Source organism: Sciurus vulgaris (assembly GCF_902686455.1).
Source record: "Sciurus vulgaris genome assembly, chromosome: 2".
Lineage (NCBI taxonomy): Eukaryota > Metazoa > Chordata > Mammalia > Rodentia > Sciuridae > Sciurus > Sciurus vulgaris.
The window spans coordinates 165,363,016-165,390,773 of NC_136462.1; the positions used below are offsets into that span (position 1 = coordinate 165,363,016).

Sequence of the window (27,758 nt, forward strand, 5' to 3'; positions counted from 1 at the left end):
ATTGGACAAACATAAATCATTTTATATAAAATGATTTTATAATGTGCCAGTCTAGTTTTTGTACGACATTTGAAAACTAGATTGTTTGCATCTGTAAGAGCTGTTAATAGAGGTTACTTAATAGATCCCCAGAGGTACAGTATATGCTGTAGCCTTGCAAAAAGTTCTTATTTTGTTTTATGCTTTCAGCAAAGGACATTAAATGTGTAATACAGGTTGTGGGTTTATAGAAAAAGAGTAATGGTTTACAGATCTTTGCCTATGCGTGGTGTTCCCGAATTTAGTAGGAAAGGGTTTCCATGTCATGGTAGGAGAGTGATTCCTAACTTGCCTCTTGGCCTTCCCTTCCTCTTCTTGGTAGATTAGTTATTCAAAGGGATCTTATTTTTTAAAGCCTTGTGTCCTTCAACAGTTATGAGTGAGCTTAAAATATATTTTTAAAATTCCATCTTTTAAAAACTTAAAGCACTATTGCATGGGTTTATTTCTCTTGTTTTGATCAAGAGAAGATTGAATTGTTAACACTCCATTATATTTTCCTGGCATTTCTTTGTAGGAGTATCGTATAAAAATTAGTAAGCATCATTGCTTTGGGGGTTTTAGTTCACAATAATAAATAATTCTATTTATACTTAATTATAATTAACTTTTATTCAATTATTCTGCAAATATTTATTGAGTACTAGGTGCCAAGCATTGCTTTAGACATTGAGATGCAGGACCTAAAAAACCAAATTCTTGAATTTATGGATCTTATACCCTATAAGGAGAATTAGACAAATAAAAATTATATATAATATCAGGTAGTGAAAAGTGCCATAAAGAAAATTGATATGGCAAGAGAAAAGAGAATTGTTGGGGATTGCTGGGAAAATCCTCTTCTAGATAAGTTAGTAAGAGGAGGACCCTCTGGTAATATGTCATTAAAGCACAGTCGTGAATGAAACGGGGAAGAAAGCCATGTGAAGATGTTGCAAGAAGGAGTTGGTCAGAGGGAAAAGTACTGCACTGCCCTTATTTCACTTCATTTTTCTTCATAGTACTTGCCACCACGGGACATTATTTACACATACACATAAATACATGTTTACATACACAGAGTCTTTATTGCCCCCTCCTTCACTAGAATCACTTATTAAACTCAGCATTTCAAAAGAATGGAATGAACAACAAATGCAAAGGCCCTCCACTGGGGGCATTCTTGGTGCATTTAGGGCATTGCAGTGTGGTTCCTGTGTAGTATGGGAAAAGAATAGGTGGGAGCAAGTTGGGAGAGGGAGAGAGGAGTTAGATTGTAGAGGGCTGTAAACCTTAGAAGTCTGGACTTTAGGTTTTATTCTAAATCTGATAGGAAATCAACATAGAGTTTTGAATAGAGGAGTAACAAGGTCTGATGATTTTAAAGGATCATTGGCTACGTACTGAACATAACAATTACTAATTCTATAAAATGTCACATGAGAAAATCAACAAATGACTATTTAAAAAAGTTTATGTCTATTATAAGGGGAAAATTACTATATAGGGTGATTCATTTATGTCAAGCGTTGGTATGCAACTTTTTTGTCAGCTTCATTGAAGTTTAATTTTTCTCCCCCTGCAGTACTAGGGTTTGAACCCAGGGCCTCATCAATACTAGGCTATGCTCTCCCACTGAACTACATCCCCACCCCTTTTTATTTTATCTTGCTAAATTATCCAGGCTGGCCTCAAACTTGAAATCCTCCTGCCTTGGCCTCCTGATTTTACTGAGATTATAGGTGTGTACCACCATGCTTGAAGGTATAATTTATAACAATTCACAAATTTTAGGTGTACAATTTGATAAGTTTTGACAAATATATATAATCATTTAATCACCAATATGATCATAATATTTAATATTTTTATCAACCCAGAAATTTTGTTGTGCTTATCAACAGTGAATTCTCCCCTCAACCACTTGGCAACAACTACCTGCTTTTTTATCACTATAGGTTGTTTTTTTCCTAGATCAGGTTATGAATAGAATCATATAATTTGTGATCTTTTATATTTGACTTCTTTTACTTAGGTTAGTGCTTCTGAGATTCCTCTATATTTTGAAGCATATTAGAAATTTGTTCCATTTTTTGCTTAGTTGTATTCCATTGTTTTAAAATATCCCATTTTTAAATGCATTTACTGGTGGATGGACTTTGGGTTGTTCCCAGTTTTTGACTATTAAGAATAAAGCTGAAGTGAATATTTAAATACAAGTCTTAATGTAGACACGTGCTTTCATTTCTCTTGGATAAATACTTAGGAGCGGAGTTGCTGAGCCTATGATACATGCATGTTTAACAAAAATGGATAAACTGATTGCCATTTGCATTCCCACTAGCAATGTATTCAGGTCAAAGTTGCTCCATATTCTTGCCAATACTCAATATTGTCAGTTTCTTTAACTTTAGCCATTTTAGTGATTATATAGTATTGTCTGGTGGTTTTAATCTGCATTTCCCTAATGATTAAAAGATTATGATACTTGTGAAAGATAAGGTAGACTTTATATTTAAGGGGTAACTATTACAAAAGGTATAGGACCATCACTATGGAATTTTGCATTGAGGGACAGACTGAGTTTAATTTTGAATTCAGCATGGACAAGTGGGGATTTATAGCCAAAGAGTAGAGTTGGGGTCAGTGGATGGAAAATTACTGAGAGGAAACAAGGGATAAGGGTAGATTCTAGCTCAACCAAACTAATGGGATTCTTGCTGAAGGCTTTCATTTTAAATGCTCCCATGAAGCTTGATATTAACTTCTTCATTTCATAGTGGACTATTACCTTTTGACTGCTCACAGTATTTATTGTCTGTATTACTCATTTTCTATTTAATTTTTGTTATTTTCTATTCTGTAATCTCATTTTGAGTCCTGCTCTCAAATCCCTGACCTCTTTGCTCAAGTTATATTGGAAATGGTTTTAATGTCATGGTAACTTTTACTTGGATCTGGCAGAAATCCAGGAAACGGGATGCTTGTAGATGATTATGAGTATTTAGTAATCTCTTAGGTTGATTCAGAATTTCCTGGTTTCATAGGTTGTATTGGTCTTACCTTAGAATGGACCCAGTTTTCTGGCTTTCTTCAAATTTTTTGATTGTGTGATAGTGTTTTTCATATTAAACATATTACTTGTTATTTCAGAATGGACTCTATGTGCAGTGCCCTAAGGAGTGTTCAATTCAAACTCTTCTTTATTAAAGGTTGCCTTAGAACGATGTCTCTAAGGATTTAGTTTTATTGTAATATTTTATATTAGCTTTTTCCCCACTCTTCTCTGGTTGAAGATCAAGTATGACATCGTCTTGAGTGACATGAATTGGTATATATTTTTTAGAACTATTCACAGTGTTCTTCTTCACATACATCACTGGCCTCTAATTCCAGGTCTTTTTCTTCTGTTTAACATGTTGCTTTATGCTTTTCTTCTTTATGATCTCTCTTTTTTTTTGAAAAAAAATTGAAATTTACCTTTTATTAGTGTACAGTTCAGTTGTTTACAGTAGATTTATAAAGTTTCATAACCTTCATCACTATCTAGTTTGTTTTCACCATTTCTAAATGAAATATTGTACTCATTAACAGTTATTTTCCATTTTTCCTTTCCTCCAGTCCCTGGTCACCTTTAATCTTCATTATGAATTTGCTTATTCTGAACATTTCATTTAAATGGAATCACTTAATACATGTGTTTTTCTGCTGGCTTCTATCACTTGGCATACTCTTTTAAAACTTTTTCCACATTGTATCATGCATCATTACTTTTTAGTGCTGATTAATACTCCATGGTATAGATGTGTAATGTTTTGTTTCTTCATTTATCAGCTAATGAACATTTGAATTGTTTTCAGGTTTTGTTTATTATAATACTGCTTTAAAAGTCCTTGTACATCTTTTGGATAGAAATGTTTTCATTTCTCTTAGGTATACATATAATTGCTGGGTCAAATAGTAACTCTGTGTTTAACTTTGTGGAGACCTGCCAGATGTTTTCCAAATTGACTGCATCATTTTACATTCTCTCAGCAGTGTATGAGGGTTCTCTTTTCTGCACATCCCTGTCTCCACGTGTTATTATTTGTCTAATTATAGTTGTCCTTTTGGGTGTGAAGTAGTATTTCACAGTGGTTTTATTTGCCTTTCTCTGAAAACAAATGGCATTGAACATCTTTTTATGTGCTCACTGGTTATTTATACATAATATTTGGAGAAATGTTAATTTATATCCTTTGTACATTTTAATATTGTTTTTTATTTCAGTGATAGGAATTTGTTATATATTCTGAATATGAGTCACTTATTGGATATACGATTTGCAAAAATTTTTTACCATTCTGTCAATTTTTTTTTTTTTTTTCACTTCATGGTGTCCTTTGAAACACGAAAGTTTTTAGTTTTGATGAAATTCAATTTATCTAGTTTGTTTTTTGGTTACTTTTGCTTTTGATAACAAATCTAAGAAACTGATGCCTAATTCAAGGTTATGAACACTTGCCCTTATGTTTTCCTCTAAGAAATTTAGAGTTTTAACTTTTAATTTTTGACCTTTGATCTACTTTGGGTTAGTTTTTGTGTATGGTGAGAGTTAGAGGTCCAATTTCATTTTCTTGTATATGGATAACTAGTTGTCCCAGAACCCTTTATTGAAAAACTAACCCCTTTTATTGAGTTGTTTTTCATTCTTACTGAATTGACCATAAGTAAAGGGCCTATTTCTGGATTCTCAATTCAGTTACTTTGGTCTAAATGTCTATCCTTGTCTTATGTATCACTGCTGACTATAAGTTACAAACATAGGAGTGTGAGTTCAGTTCTGTCCTTTTCAAGACAGTTTTAGCAATCCTTGGTTCCTTGCATTTCCGTATGAATTTTAGGATCAGCTTGTCAGTTTCCGCAGAAATGGCAGCTAGGATTTGATAAGCAATTGGGTTGAATTAGATCAATTCAAGGAATATTGTCACTGTAGCAATATTAAGTCCTCTGCTCCATGTACATTGGATGTGCTTCTGTTTATTTAGGTATTAGATTTTTTCAACATGTTTTATAGTTTTCAGTGCATAAACTTATACTTCTTTCGTTAAATTTATTCCCAACTATTTTATAGTTTTTGATGTTATAAATGGATTGTTCATTGCTAACATATAAAAATCCATTTAATTTTTGTATAAATTGATTTTAGATCCTTTTGTGGAGTCCTTAGGACTTTTTATATACAAAATTGTGTTATCTTCAAATGGAGATAATTTTTACTTCTTCCATTTCAGCGTAGTTGCTCTTTATTTCATTTTCTTACCTAGTTGTCTTACTAGATTATCCAGTAAATTGTTGAATAGAAGTGATGAGATTGAAAATCCCTGTCTTGTTTCTGATCTTAGGGAAAGTAGTCCGTCTTTCACTATTAATCGTAATGTTATCTCTGGATTTAGGTTCCCTTTATCATTTTAAGGAAGGTACTTTGTATTTCTAGTGTATTGAGTGTTTCTCATACAAAAGGGTGTTGGGTTTTGTCAAGTGCTTTTTTTTGTATTTATGAGATTATGCTTTTTATCCTTTATTTTATTAACATGAGGTATTATATTGACTTTTCAGCTATTCAACCAATCTTGCTTCCTTGGGATTTCTCCTTTTTATGATATAGGATCTTTTTGATATTTTGCTGGGTTTGGTTTGAGGGATTTTCTTTGATGTTTTTTGTGTCAGTATTTAAAAGATATATTGATCTGTAGTTTTCTTTTCTCATTATACTTTTTTTCCCTTGTTTTGGTATCAGAGTAGAACTGGCATCATACAATAAGTTGAAAACTGTTTTCTCATTTTCTGGTTTGAGTTTATGAAGGATTGGCATTAATTTTATTTTTAAGACTAATGGTATTTTAATTTTTTTGTCTTTTAGGATTCTCCTTTTACAAATGCAGGAATGGGATCTAATCTAAATCTCTTAGGGGAAATTGAGTGTGATGCCAGCATAATGGATGGAAAATCCTTAAATTTTGGAGCAGTTGGAGCACTGAGTGGTATGTGGGCATTATGACATACTACCTCTATTCTTTGAAAAACTCCGCATATCACCCATTTCATGCCTTCTAAAGACAGTCAAGTATACTTCACCATTCTTGCTTGAAATAGTGTTGAAAACATTTTTCTTCTTTTACTGAGTTTAAAATATAAAATCTTGCTATGAATTATTTTAAAGAAAACAGCAAAGTAACCTGCATCCAAATCTTTGGTTAAAGAATGAGATCATCATCCTCTATCCCTTCTAGAGATTATAGACATTTAAAACTTGATTTAGAATAATCTATTAATTTTTCCATTTGCAATACACAAATATGTTTATCATAAAAAATGATGTAAGTAAGTTTACCTTTTATCTTCCAAATGCTTCCTTTTCATCTTCTTCTGCCCTGGAGTTTAAGCAGTGAAAATCCAATGCATTTATCTACATATTTATATAATAGAGATATAGTTTTATTTTGTGAATTTAAAAAATGTATATATTATTACAAAATGTTTTTTCTTTAAATAGGATGTCTTGGAGACTTTTTTCCACACCAGTACAGAAAAGATATATGTAATGTTTTGTAATTAATTTAAACATATATGAAGTACACAGATTTTTAACTTTTTAGCTTCTTGAATATTTGAAAGTATACAACCACATACAGCTGTATAAATGTATACACCTTTACCAAGACATTCAGTGTTTTCATGTTAAGAAGTAAAACATTCCTATAATCCCAGAAGGGCCCTTTATGCTTCCTAGTCCGTACTTCTTGTGCTCCCTTCCCCCATTCTGATCTTAGATACTATGGACTAATTTGCCTGTTCCTGAAATTGGTATGACTGGAATGAAATGACTGTGTATCTGGTTTTGTTTTTTGCTTAACATTATGCCTGTAAGATTGATTTGTGTTTTGTGTCACAATAGTTTTTTCTTTTCTATTGCTTAGTAGTATTTTATTGCATGACTATGCCACAACTTATTTTATCCACTCTCCTTTTAGTCGATGTTTGAATAGTTTCTATTTTTTGACTGTTCTGAATAAAATTGCAATGAATATTTTTGTGTTTGTGTTTTTGATTTTTTTTTTTTTTTTTTTTTTGTACTGGGGATTAATCCCAAGAGGGCTTAACCACTGAACCAGATCCCTAGCACTTTTTTGTATTTTATTTAGAGGCAGTGTCTCACTGAGTTTCTTACGGCCTTGCTAAATTGCTGAGGCTGGCTTTGAACTTGTGATCCTTCTGCCTCAGCCCCCTGCACTGTGTCCCCCCCATGCCTGTCTTGTGTATTTGTTTTGATAGAAATATTTGCTGATTTCTCTTGGATATATACCTAAGAGTTGGAATGGTAAATTTAGGTACATATATTCTTTGTTTTAGTAGATAGTGCCAGTTTTCAAAAGTAGTTGTTGTAGTTCATACTCTTACAATGTATGAGCATTTCAATTACTTATATCCTTACCAAATTTCGGTACTGTTGTTTTTTTTTAAATTCAGGCATTTTGATATATATGCATTGATATTTGTTATTTCAGTTTGAATTTTCCTGGTGACTCATGATACTGACAACCTTTACATAGGCCAAATGAACTTGTTTTGAAGTGTGTGTCCACATCTTTTGCATATTTGTGTTGTATCATGTTTATTGATTTGTCAGAGTATTTATATATTTAGACAAATTCTTCTTCAGATATGTGTTTTATCTCCTTCCAGTCTTTGGCTTGCCTTTTCACTCTCTTGATGCTGGTAAATAGGTTTTAAACTATGATGAAGTTTATGTTATTAATCTTTTATTTTGTGGTTGATTCTTCTAGTATTTTTAGAAAAATTCCCTACTGTGGTTATGATGATAGTCTCATTTTCTTTTAGTAATTTTTTTTATCTTTCATATTTAGCTTTCTAATCAAATTCAGATTAACTTATGTATATGAGATGGGGTCAACATTTATTTGTTTCTTCACATGGATTTCCAAATTGTTCACTGTCCTTTATTGAAAGATCAGTCCTTTTCTCAGAATTGTCTTGGGAATCTGTTATGTGTAATGTTATCTGTATGTGTAATGGTTTGTTTTTGTATGCTGTTATGGCTAGCCTCATAAAATGAGTTGGGGATTTCATTTTCTCTATTCTTTGAAAGGGTTTGTGTATGATTGGAATGATTTCTTTCTAATTGTTTAGAAAATTTGTTAACTATTCCAAATTAGTAGGATTTTCTTTGTAGGAAGTTTTAAACATGGGAGTCAATATCTTTAGCATTTAATAAGGTTCTCTGTATTTTCTTTTTCTCATGTATACTTTCAAGGAATATCTGTTTCATATCACTTATCATATTTACTTGCCTAAGGACAGTTTAGCTTTATTTATTGGATTCTAGTTTAATTCTACTGTGAGCAAAGTATCATGTATGCTTCGAATTCCTTGAAAGTTTTTGAGACTTGCTTTATGGCCCTGCTCATGGTGTTTTGATAAATATTCCATGTGAATTTCAAAAGAATAAGTATTCTGCAGTTATCGAGTACAGTGCCTTATATATGTCAGGTCAATTTGGTTATTCATTTGTAATGATTGTTTATATTCTTTCTTGTTGTTATAATATATAAGAAAAGATATTTCAGTTAGTTTTAATTTTTATTTCTTTCATTATGAATTTTACTTCTTGTGCTTATAGGCTATTAGTATTTCTCTGTGAATTGAGTGTTCATACCTTTCGTATGAGTTACTTTGTGAAAGGTCTGTTCATCATATTTTTTGTCATATTGGAACTTGAAAATTTTATTTGTCAAACTTATTACTTTACCTTTTATGGCTTTTGGCATTTCTTAAATTTTCTCTCATAATTTCTAAGCACAGCCACCTGTATTTTCTTAATATGTACAATTTATTTTTCATTTGCTTCTTAAATTCTCTTTTTCTAAAATGATTAAAAACTATTGAACACCACTAATAATAATAACAACTATCATTTATTGTGTGACTATAATATACTAGGCATTGTTCTATGGGGGTTTACATATATTAAATCATGTAATTTTCAAAGTAACCTTTTGAAGTTATTATTTTTATCCTTATTTTATAGGTGAGAAAACTGAGACCCAAGAAAGATTTAGTAATTTGTTCAAGATTATTGTATGGATAAGTAAAAGTACGAGACAGAAACCATGCAGTAGTTTAAGCAGGAGAAATTTAACATAAAGAGTCATTAATAAGAGATAGGAAAGTCAGTACATAAAAATGGAAAGAGAAACATGTGTGGTGGAACATGCTTATAAACCAGTGACAGGAGAATTGAAAGTTTGAGGCCAGCCTCAGCAATTTAACAAGACCCTAAACAACCCTAAACAAGACTCTGTCTCAAAAACAGACATCATTACTCTATGTACATGTATGATTACATGAATGGTAATAGAAGCATTTCATGGTTATAGAAATGAAAAGATGCACCCCATTTTTGTACAATGAATCAAAATGCTGTTTGTATAAATAAAAAAAGAAAAAAGAAAAGAAAGAAAAGATGGCTGGACATCAATGTTTATAGCAGCTCAATTCACAATAGCTAAGCTTTGGAACCAACCTAGGTGCCCTTTAACAGATGAGTGGATGAAGAAAGTGTGGTATATATACATAGTGACTATTACTCAGCCATAAAGAAGAATGAAATTATAACATTTGCTGGTAAATGGGTGGAGCTTGAGACTATCATGCTAAGTGAAATAAGCCAATACCAAAAACTCAAAGACTGAATGTTCTCTCTGATATGTGGATATTAACCCACAATAAGGGTCAGGTGGGCCACAGAAGTTCATTTGAATAGACAAAGGGGAATGAAGGGAAGGAGATGGGATGGGAATAGGAAAGATAGAATGAATAGGACATAACTTTCCTATGTTCATATATGAAAACACAACCAGTGAAACTCCACATCATGTACAACTCCAGGAATGGGATCCTAATTAGAATAAGTTATACTCCATGTATGTATAGTATGTCAAAATATACTCTACTGTCATGTATATCTAAAAAGAACAATAAAATTAAAAAAGGAACAAAACAAAACAAAACTAAAAGAAACCGCTACCATGAAACCCATTATTCTGTTGATTACAATGCACTAATAACATGCAACCCAAATAAAAAAATAAAAAAATAAAAAGGACTGGGTATGTAGGTCAGTGGTAAAATTCCCCTGTGTTCAATCCCCAGTACCATTAAAAAAAAAAAAAAAAAGACGGAAAGAGAACTCAGTGTATCCTATGGCAGTAGGAGAATACTCAAGGAAGGATAAATTTGAATTGGGTTCAGACCTTGTTCAACACCACCTTCAAGGTGTGATTGCAGCCCACTAGAAGTTGATAGATTACCCAGGCTAGGGCTGGTCTACACTCATTGTGTGCAGGGCTAATTTTGTGAAGCACAGATGAGCTCAAGCTGGTAGGTGACACACAGGAGTTAAGAGGCTGTACAGGATAATGTACCTCATTTGTACAGGATAAAGGTTGGACTTTTGTCTTACTAGGCAACTCTCCCCATTGAACACTTGTTATAAGTGCCTCTGGGAGTAAGGACAGGCTGTGGGGACCAGGGACAATGTTTAGGGTACAGTCATTCTTTCTGGGACTCTGTTGTGCTACTGTGGCTGGAATCAGAAGCTGGACAGAATATATGATGATCTGAAGCTGGAGAAAGCTGTGCCGCCAGGGCATGTAGTACTATAGACTACCATGTTAGGGCCAAATAGTGGACACAAAATTGCACTCTTGGGCCTGGGAATATAGCTGAGTTGGTGGAGTGCTTGCCTCATAAGCACGAGGCCCTGGGTTCAATCCCCAGCTCCGGAAAAAAAAATCGCACTGTTCAGAAACCTTCTCAACAAGCTAGCTACCCTTTCCTACTGCAATGTATCTCCACTGCCCTCTACTGACCATGTTTACCACTGTGCCAACTGGCAAGGGGAATATATTTAAAGGGCCCATATCCGTTTTTGCAGATAAAGCAATGGGGGGCGGGGGGGTGTATTTAGAGTTGAGAAGTAATAAACTGATAGCTGGTAGAGTGACAAAGTAGTCTGATTCCTATGCTTTTCACTCTGTGTTCTTTTTACCTCTCCTGTATAATCTATTCTTTTCCCACAGATTTGAAATACCCTCTATATATTACATACCCAAATTCACACTTCAAGTTTATTCTATTCCATTGATATATTTACCTATTTTTTTTAAATCAACCACACTATTTTAATTAGAGCCACTTTGAATAAGAAATGGTATCTTGCAGGGGACATAACTCTTCATTTTCCTTTCAGAGTTTTTCTGATTAACAGTCAGCTTGTCATATATTGTAGAAATCCTTTTGAAGTTTTGATGGTGGATTTATAGATTTGAATTTATATGTTAATTTAGTAATCATTCATGTTTTTACAATGTTGAATCATTACATCTAGAAATATATTAATGCCTTAAGAACTGGTGTAGAGATCTTATCTGGGCTTTTCCTTTTTTGATATTTCATATAGTTTTTGGGGGCAGAACATTTGGTATTTAGCTGAATTTCTACAATTCATTTTGTTTTGAGTCAATCTGATAGTCTTAATTTTTTTTGTAGTTTCTTTATGTCCACTGCATATTATTATTATTATTATTATTACTTTTTTTTCCTAATAGTATATTGAGAAATATTCATACCGGTTAAGGGCATGGTCTCCAGCACTACTGCCTGTGTTAAAATTTCAGCTCTGTGACCTTGGGCAGCAATTTAAACCCTTTGTACAAATGCTTCCTCATTAATCAGATAGGGTTCCTAAGCATAGTTATATGGTAGAATTGAGAGATCTGTTGAATAAATTATCTGACACGCTTAAGAGTTTGGTACTGAACCTGGTGCATATTATGTACTAGTTTGCTTTCCTCATCGTTATCATCATCATCATCATCATATTTGCTATTAGTCTAATCCTGACAGTGTTTGTCATACTAAGCTGTCCTCTTAGATAAGGTGGTTGTGTGATTAACATTGTTATCTCACTTTTACACAGTTTTACTTCCCAGAAACTTTCCAAACCACATTTTAGGTTACAGTCTTATACATACTTTGCCTTCCCAACCCTTAACCAATGTGAAGATTTTTCTTTCTATTCTTTCTGTCTTGTAAGTGAGATTTTAAAGTTTTAGCTTACCCTTTTTAAATTTTTGTTTCTTTCCATGGTAAAATTGTAGCTGTTTATAACCATATTTATTCCTTAAAGGTTTCATGGTCAATAAATGCCTCAGGCATTTATTTACTTTTGATAGTAGGTAAATGGCACATTTTCAGTTCATTTTTTCTTTTCTATTGTGAAATCTATTAAAAAGGAACTTCATTTAAATATGTAGTATTTTGAATTCAATCTTTGCTGCTGTAATATATGATAAAACATGAGTCTATCATTTATATCTTATATCTATTAGATATTCATCTGTTTTTAAACTTGACTTTTATTATTCATAACTAAGTTTTCATTACAATATTTAGTACCTCAAAAGAGAAGAATTGCTAAGTTTTTTACTTGTTTGTTGAAACAACACAAAAATGAGTAGGAAACTTGGTGACATTTCTGATTTTTTTTTTTTCCTGCCCATTTTATTTATAGGAATCAAGAACCCAGTCTCAGTTGCAAACAGACTCTTGTGTGAAGGGCAGAAGGGCAAGCTGTCAGCTGGCAGAATTCCTCCCTGGTAACCACTTTGTTCATCCTGATTTTCCCTGGGCTTTGGTCTTTGGTGCATGCAGTGTTTAAAGGTTTTTTTTTTTTAAATCCATAGAAGGTTGTGGCTGTTGGTTATACACCATCAGTAGGATGCCTTTGAGATCACTTTGTTATGTGATCTTGAAACGTTTTGTACACTTGATAAAACTCCAGCTGGAATAGAATATTATGGATTAAAGCAGAGGAGATCCAAGTTAATTTTTTGTTTTGTAGTTGATTTTCAAGAGGTTTTGCTGTTACTAAGTTCTCAATTAAGGCCATTATGTTGTGAAACTTTAGAAGTTTCTTACACATTGAAATCCAGAGTTTAAAGTGTGCTACGTTGGGTCATTTTATTGTGAAACTTAAGTATCTGACACAGTAGACTTCAGAGTCTAAAATAATTAATTTTGGGGAAATTCTTAGACTAAATGTGCATTCAACATTGTAAAAAGCTTTCATGAACATGTTATCCAGCACTAATAATTAACAGCGTTTTATCCTTTATCTATCTAATGCATCTCATCAAAAAACAAAACAAAATGAAACAAAAAAAAAGATAAAGATTAATAGATCAGAACTGCAAATCCAGAAGCTCTCAGTATATAAGGGAATTTGATCTATGTAGATGGTGTAATCTCAAATTGTTGTGGAGAAAAAGGATGGTGCAGCCAGTAAATCATGTTGGGACAATTGGCTATTTAGTGGAAAAACATATTAAATTCCTTTGTTACATCACTCAGAAAAATACAGTCCAAACTTAAAAAGTATAATATAAAATGTTGCTTGTGGAATATAAAATTGTAAACAACCTCAATGTCCATCAATAGCTAAATAAATTGTTTTCTCATCATGTGATTAGGTATGCTGTGGCATTAAAAAAAAAAAAATGGTAAGCTGGAATGTTGCAGCCGGTACTGCCTGTAATCCCAGAAACGTGGGAGACTGAGGCAGGAGGATCACAGTCTCTGCAGCTTAGTTAGATCCTCAGCAATTTAGCATGACCCTATCTGAAAATTTAAAAATATAAAATAAAAAGGGCTGGGGATGTAGCTCAGTGGTAAAGTGCCTCTGGGTTCAATCCCTGGTAAAGTCCGCCCCTCCCCCCCAAAAATAAACCCCAAAAACAACAACAACAAAAAAAAAAACTGAGGGAAACATTTGCATATATAGTAACATGGATTACTGTTAACATTAATTTGGAATACCATGAAAAAATATCATAGATTTAAATGGCTTAAACACCAGAGGTTTATTTTTCACAAATCTAGAGACTGGGAAGACCAAGATCAGGGTTTCAGCCTGTTTGGTTTCTGGTGAGGACTTTCTTTTCAGCTTGCAGATGGTTGCCTTCATACTGTGTCCTCACATTTGAGATGATATGGTGCAGAGGTTGAGAGGAGGGAGGGAGAGAAGATGGGGGAGAGATATTATTATAAGGACAATAATCCCATCATGAGGACCCTATCTTCATGACATCATCTTTTTATCTTCCAAAGGCCCTATTTATATCTATCACACTGGGGATTAGGGCTTCAATATATGAATTATTAGGGGGACACAATTCAGTTCCTAGCAGTAGATCTCCAACTTGTAGAGTAAAAAAAATTAAATTGCTGATATGTTCAACTGAACATATATTTTCTTTAAAAATTACAGAATAATATGATTAAACTGTTTCCTGTCATACAGGTTAGGAAATGAAACATTAACAAAGGATTTTAAACTGCTTATACTGAAAATTTTCTAATGGAATCCTCATCCTTCCCAGTGTCCAACATCCTCACCCTGAACCCAATTCTGCCCTATCGCTAGTAACAATTGCCCTCATTTAAAATTTTTCTCATTCTTATATATTCTTTTTACTATATAACATAAACAATATTCTAATTTTCTAAGAGTATATAAATTTGTGGATAGGTATATAAAACATTTTGGAAAGAATATTACCAAAGTCACTGTGATTACCTCACGGAAGGAGGAAAGAAGGAATAAGATGAGGCATTTGTCAAAAGGAATGTGTAGCATTTCAATATTTTACAGGGAGAAAATACATAAGAAAAAGTGATAGCTTTTATTCATTAAAATGAGATTCTATAATAATGCTGTATCTGCTTGGAACTAGCTGTCTGAGTTTTGTCACATACTTAGTTCTTCATCTTTACCCTTTGTTTTCAAACTTATTTTGATATTTTACATTTCATATATTTTAGAAAATTTAAATTTATGTATTTTAGGATTAGCTGCCCATTTCCTTAGGCTTGCTGGAATTTTGATTAGGATTCCCATAAATCCACTTTTTAAGGTTTTTATTTATTTATTTTTTTGGTACCAGGGATTGAACCCAGGGGCACTTAACCACTGAGTTGCTTCCCCAGCCCTTTATTTTGAGACAAGGTCTTGCTGATTTGCTTTGGGCTTAAGTTACTGAGGTTGGCTTTGAACTTGGGATCCTGCTGCCTCAGCTTCCCAAGTCACTGGGATTACAGGTGGTGCCACCATGCTCATCTGTTAAGGTCTTTTTAACCTTCTTTGAACTGGATTTTATATTTTACCATATATATGTCTTATACATCTTTTATTGTACTTACACCGAGATATTTCATTCTTTTTTGATATTATGGTAAATGGTGTATTTGATAAATAATAATTTTCAATTCATTGCTGATATATAGAAATATGATTGATTTTATTATATTGATGTTGCTTTTTGGGAGTTTGCTAAGATTATATGTTTTGGTACCATTTTTATAGATTTCATAAAATTTTCTATAATAGATATCATGTCTTCTGGGAATAAAGATAGTTTTACTTCTTTCTAACATAATACTCCTTAAATTAATTTCTCTTTCTTGTTTTATCACACTGAGCAGAACCTCCAGTGCAAGGTAGAATAGAATTTTGAGAGAGGACATTTTGCCTTGAATGTGATCCTAGGGAAGAAGCATTTGATCTTTCACTCTTGGGTATGATTATTGTTGTAGGTTTATTATAGATTCTCTCTATTATGTTGAGAAAGTTTCCCTTTTTTCTTACGTATTCTGAGAGTTGTTTATGTGAGTGTTTTACTTTGCCAAGTGCTTTTTCTTTTTTTTTTTTTCTTTTTTTTATTGTTTTTTATTTTTATTTTTTTTATTGTAAACAAATGGGATACATGTTGTTTCTCTGTTTGTACATGGCGTAAAGGCATACCATTTGTGTAATCATAAATTTACATACAGTAATGTTGTTTGATTCATTCTGTTATTTTTTCCTTCCCCCCACCCCTCCCACCCCTCTTTACCCTCTATACAGTACTTCCTTCCTCCATACTTGCCCCCCTCCCTAACCCTAACTCTAACCCTAACACTAATCCTTCCCTCCCCCCCATTATGTGTCATCCTCCACTTATTAGCGATATCATTCGTCCTTTGGCTTTTTGAGATTGGCTTATCTCACTTAGCATAATATTCTCCAATTTCATCCATTTGCCTGCAAATGCCATAATTTTATCATTCTTCATGGCTGAGTAATATTCCATTGTATATATATACCACAGTTTCTTTATCCACTCATCAATTGAAGGGCATCTAGGTTGGTTCCACAGTCTGGCTATTGTGAATTGAGCAGCTATGAACATTGATGTGGCTGTGTCTCTGTAGTATGCTGATTTTAAGTCCTTTGGGTATAGGCCAAGGAGTGGGATAGCTGGGTCAAATGGCGGGTCCATTCCAAGTTTTCTAAGGAATCTCCACACTGCTTTCCAGAGTGGCTGCACTAATTTGCAGCCCCACCAGCAATGTATGAGTGTACCTTTCTCCCCACATCCTCGCCAACACCTGTTGTTGCTCGTATTCTTGATAATCGCCATTCTAATTGGGGTGAGATGGAATCTTAGGGTGGTTTTGATTTGCATTTCTCTTATTACTAGAGATGTTGAACATTTTTCCATATGTTTGTTGATTGCTTGTAGATCTTCTTCTGTGAAGTGTCTATTCATTTCCTTAGCCTATTTGTCGACTGGATTATTTGAATTCTTGGAGTAAAGTTTTTTGAGTTCTTTATAGATTCTGGAGATTAGTGTTCTATCTGAAGTATGATTGGCAAAGATATTCTCCCACTCTGTAGGCTCTTTTTTCGCATTGCTGATAGTTTCCTTTGCTGAGAGAAAGCTTTTTAGTTTGAATCTATCCCAGTGGTTGATTCTAGCTTTTATTTCTTGTGCTATGGGAGTCCTGTTAAGGAAGTCTGATCCTAGACCAACAAGGTGAAGATTTGGACCTACTTTTTCTTCTATAATCTTCAGGGTCTCTGGTCTGATTCCGAGGTCCTTAATCCATTTTGAGTTTAGTTTCGTGCATGGTGAGAGATATGGGTTTAGTTTCATTCTGTTGCATATGGATTTCCAATTCTCCCAGCACCATTTGTTGAAGAGGCTATCTTTTCTCCATTGCATATTTTTGGCACCTTTGTCTAGTATGAGAAAATTGTATTTATTTGGGTTTGTGTCCGTGTCCTCTATTCTATACCATTGATCTACCTTTCTATTTTGGTACCAATACCATGCCGTTTTTGTTACTATTGCTTTGTAGTAGAGTTGAAGATCTGGTATTGCAATACCCCCTGTTTCACTCTTCCTGCTAAGTATTGCTTTAACTATTCTGGGTTTCTTATTCTTCCAGATGAATTTCATAATTGCTTGCTCTATTTCTGTAAGGTACATCATTGGGATTTTAATTGGAATTGCATTGAATTTGTATAGCACTTTAGGTAGTATGGCCATTTTGACAATATTAATTCTTCCTATCCAAAACATGGAAGATCTTTCCATCTTCTAAGGTGTTCTTTAATTTCTTTTTTTAGTGTTGTATAGTTCTCATTGTAGAGGTCTTTCACCTCTTTTGTGAGATTGATTCCCAAGTATTTTATTTTTTTCGAGGCTATTGTGAATGGGGTAGTTTTCCTAATTTCTCTTTCTGAAGATTCATCACTTATGTATAAAAATGCGTTGGATTTATGGGCATTGATCTTGTAACCTGCTACTTTACTGAATTCACTTATGAGTTCTAAGAGTTTTCTGGTGGAATTTCCAGGTTCCTCTAAATATATAATCATGTCATCAGCGAACAGGGATAGTTTGAGTTCTTCTTTCCCAATTCGTATCCCTTTAATCTCTTTGGTTTGTCTAATTGCTCTGGCCAGAGTCTCAAGAACGATGTTGAATAGAAGTGGTGAAAGAGGGCATCCCTGCCTTGTTCCAGTTTTTAGGGGGAATGCTTTCAGTTTTTCACCATTTAGAATGATATTAGCCATGGGCTTAGCATAAATGGCCTTTACAATGTTAAGGAATGTTCCCACTATCCCTATTTTTTCTAGTGTTTTGAGCATGAAGGGGTGCTGTATTTTATCAAATGCTTTTTCTGCATCTATTGAAATAATCATGTTATTCTTGACTTTAAGTCTATTAATATGGTGAATTACGTTTATTGATTTCCTGATGTTGAACCAACCTTGCATCCCTGGGATGAAACCCACTTGATCATGGTGCACTATCTTTTTAATATGTTTTTGTATGCGATTTGCTAAAATTTTGTTGAGAATTTTTGCGTCGATGTTCATTAAGGATATTGGTCTGAAATTTTCTTTCCTTGATGAGTCTCTGTCTGGTTTAGGTATCAGGGTGATATTGGCTTCGTAGAATGAGTTTGGGAGCGTTCCCTCCTCTTCTATTTTATGGAATACTTTGAGAAGTATTGGAATGAGCTCTTCTTTAAAGGTTTTGTAGAACTCGGCTGAGAACCCATATGGTCCCGGACTTTTCTTTGTTGGTAGGCTTTTGATGACCTCTTCTATTTCAGTACTTGAAATTGGTCTATTTAAATTGTGTATGTCCTCCTCGTTCAGTTTAGGCAATTCATATGTCTGTAGAAACCTGTTGATGCCTTCAAAATTTTCTATTTTGTTGGAGTATAGATTTTCAAAATAGCTTCTAATTATGTTTTGTATTTCCATCCTGTCTGTTGTGATATTTCCTTGTTCATTCCGAATTTTAGTGATTTGGGTTTTCTCTCGTCTTCTCTTGGTTAGTGTGGCTAAAGGTTTATCAATTTTGTTTATTTTTTCGAAGAACCAACTATTTATTTTGTCAATTTTTTGTATTGTTTCTTTTGTTTCAATTTCATTGATTTCAGCTCTGAGTTTAACTATTTCCTGTCTTCTACTACTTTTGGTGCTGTTCTGTTCTTCTTTTTCTAGGGCTTTGAGCTGTAGTGTTAGGTCGTTTATTTGTTGAGTTTTACTTCTTTTATTAAATGCGCTCCATGAAATAAATTTCCCTCTAAGTACTGCTTTCATAGTGTCCCAGAGATTTTGATATGATGTTTCTTTGTTCTCATTTACCTCTAAGAATTTTTAATTTCTTTCCTAATATCTTCTGTTATCCATTCATCATATAATAGCATATTGTTTAATCTCCAGATGTTGGAATAGTTTCTGTGTTTTACTCTCTCATTTATTTCTAACTTCAATCCATTATGATCTGATAGAATACATGCTAGTGTCTCTATCTTCTTGTATTTGCTTACATTAGCTTTGTGGCATAATATATGGTCTATTTTAGAGAAGGATCGATGTGCTGCTGAGAAGAAAGTGTATTCGCTCTTGGTTGGATGGTATATTCTATAAATGTCCGTTAAGTCTAAATTATTGATTGTGTTATTGAGATCTATGATTTCTTTGTTCAATTTTTGTCTGGAAGATCTGTCCAGTGGTGAGAGAGGCGTGTTAAAATCACCTAGTATTATTGTGTTGTGGTCTATTTGGTTTCTGAAATTGAGAAGGATTTGTTTGACATACATGGATGAGCCACTGTTTGAGGCATAGATGTTTATGATTGTTATATCTTGCTGATTTATGCTTCCCTTAAGCAGTATGAAATGACCTTCTTTATCCCTTCTGACTAACTTTGGCTTGAAGTCCACATTATCGGAAATGAGGATGGATACTCCAGCTTTTTTGCTGAGTCCATGTGCATGGTATGTTTTTCCCCATCCTTTCACCTTTAGTCTATGGGTATCTTTTTCTATGAGGTGAGTCTCTTGCAGGCAACATATTGTTGGATCTTTCTTTTTAATCCAATCTGCCAGTCTATGTCTTTTGATTGATGAATTCAGGCCATTAACATTCAGGGTTATTATAGAGATATGATTTGGTTTCCCGGTCATTTGGTTCATTTTTTAAATTTTATTTATTTATTTGTTTGACACAACTTGTTTCCTCCTTTATTTGACAATTCCTTTAGGATAATTCCTCCCTTTGCTGATTTGCTTCTTTGTTTTTCATCTCTTCCTCATGGAATATTTTGCTGAGAATGTTCTGTAATGCTGGCTTTCTTTTTGTAAATTCTTTTAGCTTTTGTTTATCATGGAAGGATTTTATTCATCGTCAAATTTGAAGGTAAGTTTTGCTGGGTATAAGATTCTTGGTTGGCATCCATTTTCTTTCAGGGCTTGAAAAATGTTGTTCTAGGCCCTTCTAGCTTTTAGGGTCTGGATTGAAAAATCTGCTGATATCCGTATTGGTTTCCCCCTGAATGTAATTTGGTTCTTTTCTCTCACAGCCTTTAAAATTCTGTCTTTATTTGTATGTTCGGTATTTTCATTATAATGTGCCTTGGTGTGGGTCTGTTGTAATTTTGTGTATTTGGAGTCCTGTAAGCCTCTTGAACTTGATTTTCCATTTCATTCTTCAGATTTGGGAAATTTTCTGATATTATTTCATTGAATAGGTTGTTCATTCCTTTGGCTTGTTTCTCTAGGCCTTCCTCAATCCCAATCATTCTTAAATTTGGCCTTTTCATGATATCCCATAGTTCTTGTAGATTCTGTTCATGATTTCTTACCATCTTCTCTGTTTGTTCAACTGTGTTTTCAAGGTTAAATATTTTGTCTTCAATGTCTGAGGTTCTGTCTTCCAGGTGTTCTATCCTATTGGATATGCTTTCTATGGAGTTCTTAATTTGGTTTATTGTTTCCTTCATGTCAAGGATTTCTGTTTGGTTTTTTTTCAATATCTCTAACTCTTTATTGAAATGATCTTTTGCTTCCTGTATTTGCTCTTTTAACTGTCGATCGGTGTGATCAATCAATGCTTGCATTTGCTCTTTCATCTCATCATTCAGTGCGTGCATTTGCTCTTTCATCTCATCGTTTGCTTCTCTGATCATTTTAATTATGTACATTCTGAACTCCTTTTCTGTCATTTCTTCTGCCATGTTGTCACTGGGTTTTATTGATGTAACATCTAGATTTGTTTGCAGCATTTTCTTTCCTTGTTTTCTCATATTGTTCAGGTATCAGAGGACCGCTGAGATATTGCAGATTTCCTCTATTGACTTACAATGTCCCTGAAGATTTCTATATATATCCCCCCTTAGCCTTCAGTAGGCTGAAGTCTTTTAGGAAGTTGACAATGCGGTGCTCCACAAGGAAGCTGCCTCTCTAGGAGTGGTGGCCTTCAGGTGGGGTATAATCCCTGCTAGTGGGCAGAGGTGCCTCCACTTGTTGACCAATGGTCATCCAAAGGGGACCTAGGCTGTGGGCTGAGGCAAGGCCTGTTTGGACCTGAGTCTCTGGTTTTACCGTCCTTGTGGGGAAACCTCACCCAGCAGGGAAGACTCACCCGGTGGGGAGGTCTCGCTGGTCAGTTCCCTCCTAGAGGTTCCCCTCAATTTACAGCTACCGCCTGGGCTGGGCTGCCTTCCTCTGCAAAGTTTCCAGGGGCCCGGCCCTACCTCCTGGGCCTGGGAGCCTCACCCTTTGCAGATGACTCTCCTTAGGCTGCCCTTACTCAGAGAATCTGCCTGCAGGCCTGGAACCTTCGCTCCGCCCTAAGCCTGTCTCTGTGCGGCTCTTCCACCAAGAAGCCTCCTAGATCCTGGGACCCTACTCTGCACCTAATCGCCTGGCTATGCGGCCCCTCCTCTGAGCAGTCCCCTGGGGCCCTGTACAATCGCTCTGAATCCTGGAGACCCGCCACACGCCTCTTCCTCCAGACAGCCGCCCAGTATTCCGGTGCGGTCACTAGGAGTCCAAGAAACTCACTGCGTGCCTCCACCTCCACCAACCACCCGTAGCCCTGGGCAATCAATCACTCCGAGTCGAAGTGACCCTCCCCGTTCCTCCTCCTTCTCCAGATAACCCCCGGGGTGTTCAGGAGCAGTCGCTCTGAGTGGCTCTGAGTCAACGTGACCCGCAGCACAGGTCCTCTGGGCAACCGCCCGGAGCTCTGGTGCGGCCACTCAAGACCAAGCGTCCCACCACGCTTCTCCTCCAGGCAGCCCCCCTGTGTTCAGGAGCTGTCACCTTAAATCCAAACAACTCACCACTCGCCTTCTCCTCTGAGCAGCCGCCTGGAGCGCTAATGCAGTCACTGCGAGTCCAAAGGACCCACCGCGCTCCTCCTCCTCCTCCTCCTACTCCTCTGGGCAGGCCCCGGGGTTCAGAAGTGGTCTGAGTCCAAACAGCTCCCCACGCAGCCCCTTCTCTGGCAACCGCCTGTAGCTCTGGTGCAGTCACTCCGAATCCAAGTGGCCACGCTCCTCCTCCTCCTCCTCAGGGCAGGCCCCGGTGTCCTGAATCCACACAGCTCTCCTCGCCACTCTTCCCCTGGGCAGCCGCCGGAGCCCCAGTGGTTGCTCTGAGTCCCAGCGCTGTGCCGAGCGGCCTCCTTTACGGCGCTCCCAGCTGTCTGAGTTCACTGCTCCAGCGGGGGGAGGGGGCGTCTCGCCGGCAGTTCTACTTCACAAAGTTTCCTGCGTTCTGGGACCACCGTCCCATCCGGGATGCCTCCCCAGGGGGTGAGAGTCACCCGGCTGCTTTGAGTTTGTCCCAAGCGTCTCAATATCTCCTCTTTTGAATCCTGAGTCCTGGAGCAACATGAAATGCAGCCACCCTCTAGGCCGCCATCTTGAAACCCCCTGCTTTTTCGAATCTACTAAAATGATCTTATAATTTTTCTTAGTTGGTCAATATAGTGGCTGATTTTGACTGCTAAAAACAGTAGTTGTATTAGTGGAATAAATTCCAATTGGTTATGATGTATTATCCTTTTTATATATTAATGGTTTTGATTTACTAATTTGTGGAGAATTTTTTATATTATGTTTATGTGTGATCATGGTTTGTAGTTTTCCTGTAATTCTTTGGGTTTGGTTTTCTCCTTCTTGGATGTGTAGAGTTTTGTGTTTCATCAGATTTGGAGAAATTTAAGTCATTATTTCATCAGATTGTTTTTTTTTTTGGCACCTGCATCATCCTTCGGGACTCTGATTGTATGTATACAGACAGACCCCAAATTATGATGATTTGACTTACAATATTTTAATTTTACAATGAAGTGTAAACAATTTGTATTCATTCAAAACCATACTTTTGTCTTCAGTGGACCTTGGCATCCAGTCAGCCACCTGATGGTAAAGGTAAACAATCCCTACTCTATAGCTGCTAATACTGTGTGGCTAAGCTATGATGTTTAGTAGGTTAGGTGTATCAAATGTATTTTTGACAATGATATTTTCAATTACAAAGGGTTTACTGGGACATAACCCCACTGTCAGTTGAGTAGCATCTGTATCTGTACTAGTTCTACAGATCACTGATGACTTGTTCAATTTTTAAATTTTTTAATTTCATTTTGAAGTTTCCATTGCTATTTTCAAAGTTAATTGATTATTTTTATGCTTTATCTAATTATTTGCAAAACTCATTCGGTTTAGTTTTCATTTCTGACATTGTATTTTTAATCTCCAGAGGTTTGAGTTGCATTTTTAAGCAATGTCTTTCATTTGTCTACTTAACATGTTTAACCTTTCCTCAGCCTTCTTGAGTGTATGAGTAGAGTTATCACACTTGTTTTAATATAGTTGTTTGTGATTCTATTATCTTTATTATTTTGGGGTTGTTTTTAATTAAGTGATTTTTCTTCTTATTATAGTTAACATTTTTCTGCCTTTTTTGTATGTTTGTTAATTTTTTACTGAATTCCAGACATTGTGAGTTTTATTTTTTTTTGTGCTGAATATTTTTATCTTTTTGGTGTTGAATATTTTTGTATTTTAACAAATATTCTTGGACTTTATTCTAGGATGTGTTTAAGTTATTAAAACAATTTGATCCTTTCAGATCTTACTTTAAACTTTTTTGCATGAGACTAGAGAAGAAGCATTTAACCTTGAGCTAATTTTGCCTTACAATTGAGGCAAACAGATGCAGCTAGAATGAAACTTTTTACTCTGGCTGAACTTGGAGATTGTTTCCTTTAGAATTGTCAGATTATTTGTTCTGGCTTTGGGTAATTTCTTCTTATACATACGCCAACCTCCATTCGACTGAAAATTGGCAGAGTGCTCTCTGCAGATCTCTGGAATTTTTTACCTCTGCAGCTTTCTTCTTTCTGATACTCTGCCCTGAGAATTTTGACCTCTTTGGCCAGTCTGGTAGTCCAGCTCTATTTCTTCAATTCAGAGTGCTCCTGGGGATGGCCTAGAAACTGCTTGCAGTAAGGAAAGTGAATGAAAGTAATGGAAGTGAAAGTCTTACCTTATGGCAAGGTCTGTCTATCTATCTATCTATCTATCTATCTATCTATCTATCTATCTATCTATCTATCTATCTATCTTATTTATTTATTTATTTATTTATGGTACCAGGGATTGAACTCAGGGGGAACTCAACCACTGAGGCATATCCTCAGCCCTATTTTGTATTTTATTTAGGGACAGGATCTCACTGAGTTGCTTATTAGCACCTCACTTTTGATGAGACTGGCTTTGAACTCTCCATCTTCCTGTCTCAGCCTCCTGAGCTGCTGGGATTACAGGTGTGAGCCACCTTGCCTGACTGGTATTTTTTTTCTTTCAAAGATGACCATCCTCTTTTGCCTCATATCTGATGTCTGATAGCTGTTGTTTTCTATATTTTGTCCATTGTTTTATTCATTGGTTCAGGTAAATTTTTTTCCTGTTACTCAGTCTTGTTGAGAAGTAGAAACCTCTCATATACCTTCAAGTATGCTATATAACTGTAGTAGTTTGAAAACAAATTATTTGAGTATCCTAATCAACAAAACCAAATGTATCATGGTTTTACTTTGAACGTATAGTAATAGTTAACATTTATTGCATTTAAACATCATAGCAGGCACCATTTCATGTGATTTGCATGCATTATCTCATAAAAATTACATAATTTATGTAGGTATCACACATTTTGCAGTTAAAGAACATGAATCCCAGACTTGCCTACAGTTTTTTGTTGGAAATTTGTGTTTATTCATTCATATCAAGTTAGAAGTAAATATTTACACCCAGTTATTCATTCATTTACCTATTCACTCATTCAGCAAATACACATTATTCATGTGTGGAGGGAGAAAAACTATGAAAAACAAAGGAAAGCAGGGCATGGTAGCACAGGCCTGTAATCCCAGCAACTCAGAAGGCTGAGGCAGAAGGACCGTAAGTTTGAGACCAGCATCATCATGTGTTGCTGGTTATTTGGTCTGATTACTGCAATGTTTGGTATCTTAATAAAGTTGGTCAATACTGGTGTTGGTCAGACTACTACAATATTTGATATCTTAATAATGTTGGTGGCATTATCATCATAAACTCTCAAATTTCCTTGTTTCTTTATTTTACTTAATCTTGAATATTTGCCCCTCTTATGATAGGAATGCAACTTTGGTAGCCATTACTGTATAGATCAGGGAATGGAAGCCTCTGACCTGCAGGCCAAATTGAGTATGTTGACTGTTTTGTAAATACATTTTATTGGAACACAGCCATACTGATTTATATATTGTCAAGACGAAATTGTTGGCACAGGAACATTTTAGCCCACAAAGCCTAAAGTATTGGCTATCTGGCCCTCTGGAAAATTTTATTGGCTTCTGATATAGAAGTTATAAATTGTGGACATTATGGGGGTTTTTTTGATGTAAAATGAAAGCTAGACAAGATTATTGTTTGATATTTAGTATGAATAGAATCTGAGGTGCTCATTAGACACTCAAAATTTTGAGAGACGAATTTAATGTTGTTTATTTTAAATTACTGTTTTGTCTATTGTATTTTGTAAATTCATTCAGATTTATAGTACTTTGGTTATATAAATATGAAAATAAAATTTACAAAAGTAAGGGTTAGAAGAAACTTACACTAACTGTGAATTAATCAGAAAGTATAGGCTTAGTGTAATTGTAATTCAATTAAATAGTTAAACAAATCCAAATATTAATAACAAACTTTTATAAGGTAAGTAGGGAACTGTAAACAGTGAATAGTTTTTGATTTTGTTTTTTTTTCTTTTGAAATTTTAAGTGTTAAATATTCATTTTTATGTTATTTTTTTTTTTTTTTTTTTTTGCGGTGCTGGGGATTGAACCCAGGGCCTTGTGCTTACGAGGCAAGCACTCTATCAACTGAGCTATATCCCCAGCCCTCATTTTTACGTTTTTAAAAGTCATTTTTGGAGATGTCTACTAAGATATTTATAGTTGAAATTTATCATGTTGGGATTTGCTTCAAAAAATCTTGGCATATTCATGAGTGAGATTAACATTGTATTAAGAATTATTAAAGCAAATTGCTAAAGTGTCTATGACATTTTGTTGTAGCAGCGCAAATGAACTAAGGCAACAATACATTATTAAAGCAAATTGCTAAAATGTCTATGACATTTCGTTATAGCAGCCCAAATGAACTAAGGCAACAATACATTGGGGTTATCATGCTATTCTCTGTATTGTTGTTGCGTTAGTCCATTTGGGCTGCTATAACAAAATGTGGATAGCTTATAAATAACAAAAATTTATTTCTTATATTTCTGCAGTCTGAGAAGTCAAGATCAAGGAATTGCAGATTTAGTACTTGGTGAGGGACAGTGTCTCTTTTATGGCACCTACTTGCTGAGTCCTCACAGATAGAAGGACCAAGGGTAGCTCTCTGGGGCTTTTAATTCCATTTACAAGGTCTTTGCCTTCTTGCCCTTGTTACTTGCTCATAAGACTCTCCTCCTGATAACCATTCTAAAACTTTGGGGGTTAGGATTTTAAAATATGATTTTTTTTGGGGGGTGGATGAGACATTCAGACCAAAGTAGTTATATATTTTGAAAATTTCAATAATAAAAAGTTAAAAAAGTCAAATTTTTATTACTTAATTTATTGTATGTTATTTCCAAATAATGGAAGCTCTTTATTTGTAATTTATATCTATCAGCTTTGACTAATCAATAGTCTAATTTGTCTTTCTTCAATTTCATGCATTTATGATAAACAAAGAAAATGATAGGTAATCAGTTTTTAAGCTATTTTTTTTTTATTGTAAACAAATGGGATACATGTTGTTTCTCTGTTTGTACATGGCGTAAAGGCATACCATTTGTGTAATCATAAATTTACATAGAGCAATGTTGTTTGATTCATTCTGTTATTTTTTCCCTTCCCCCCACCCCGCCCACCCCTCTTTACCCTCTATACAGTAGTTCCTTCCTCCATACTTGCCCCCCTCCCTAACCCTAACTCTAACCCTTCCCTCCCCCCCATTATGTGTCATCCTCCACTTATTAGTGATATCATTCGTCCTTTGGCTTTTTGAGATTGGCTTATCTCACTTAGCATGATATTCTCCAATTTCATCCATTTGCCTGCAAATGTCATAATTTTATCATTCTTTATGGCTGAGTAATATTCCATAGTATATATATACCACAGTTTCTTTATCCATTCATCAATTGAAGGGCATCTAGGTTGGTTCCACAGTCTGGCTATTGTGAATTGAGCAGCTATGAACATTGATGTGGCTGTATTTCTGTAGTATGCAGATTTTAAGTCCTTTGGGTATAGGCCAAGGAGTGGGATAGCTGGGTCAAATGGTGGTTCCATTCCAAGTTTTCTAAGGAATCTCCACACTGCTTTCCAGAGTGGCTGCACTAATTTGCAGCCCCACCAGCAGTGTATGAGTGTACCTTTC

General features: G+C 35.0%; 1 protein-coding gene across 6 annotated transcripts in view; it reads left to right on the plus strand.

Moving 5' to 3' along the window:
• Positions 1-27,758, plus strand: part of TASP1 (taspase 1) — a 323,082-nt gene that overhangs the window by 38,106 nt on the left and 257,218 nt on the right. For 5 of the 6 annotated variants that reach the window (XR_013762024.1, XM_079128500.1, XM_079128502.1 and 2 more), the window contains 2 exons: positions 5,921-6,041; positions 12,653-12,737. Coding sequence is in view for 5 of the 6 variants with exons in the window: in XM_079128500.1 (XP_078984626.1) it covers positions 5,921-6,041; positions 12,653-12,737 (206 nt within the window). In the remaining variant the exon portion in view is untranslated. The remainder of the gene's footprint in view (positions 1-5,920; positions 6,042-12,652; positions 12,738-27,758) is intronic. The other variant, XM_079128503.1, reaches the window with a different exon arrangement.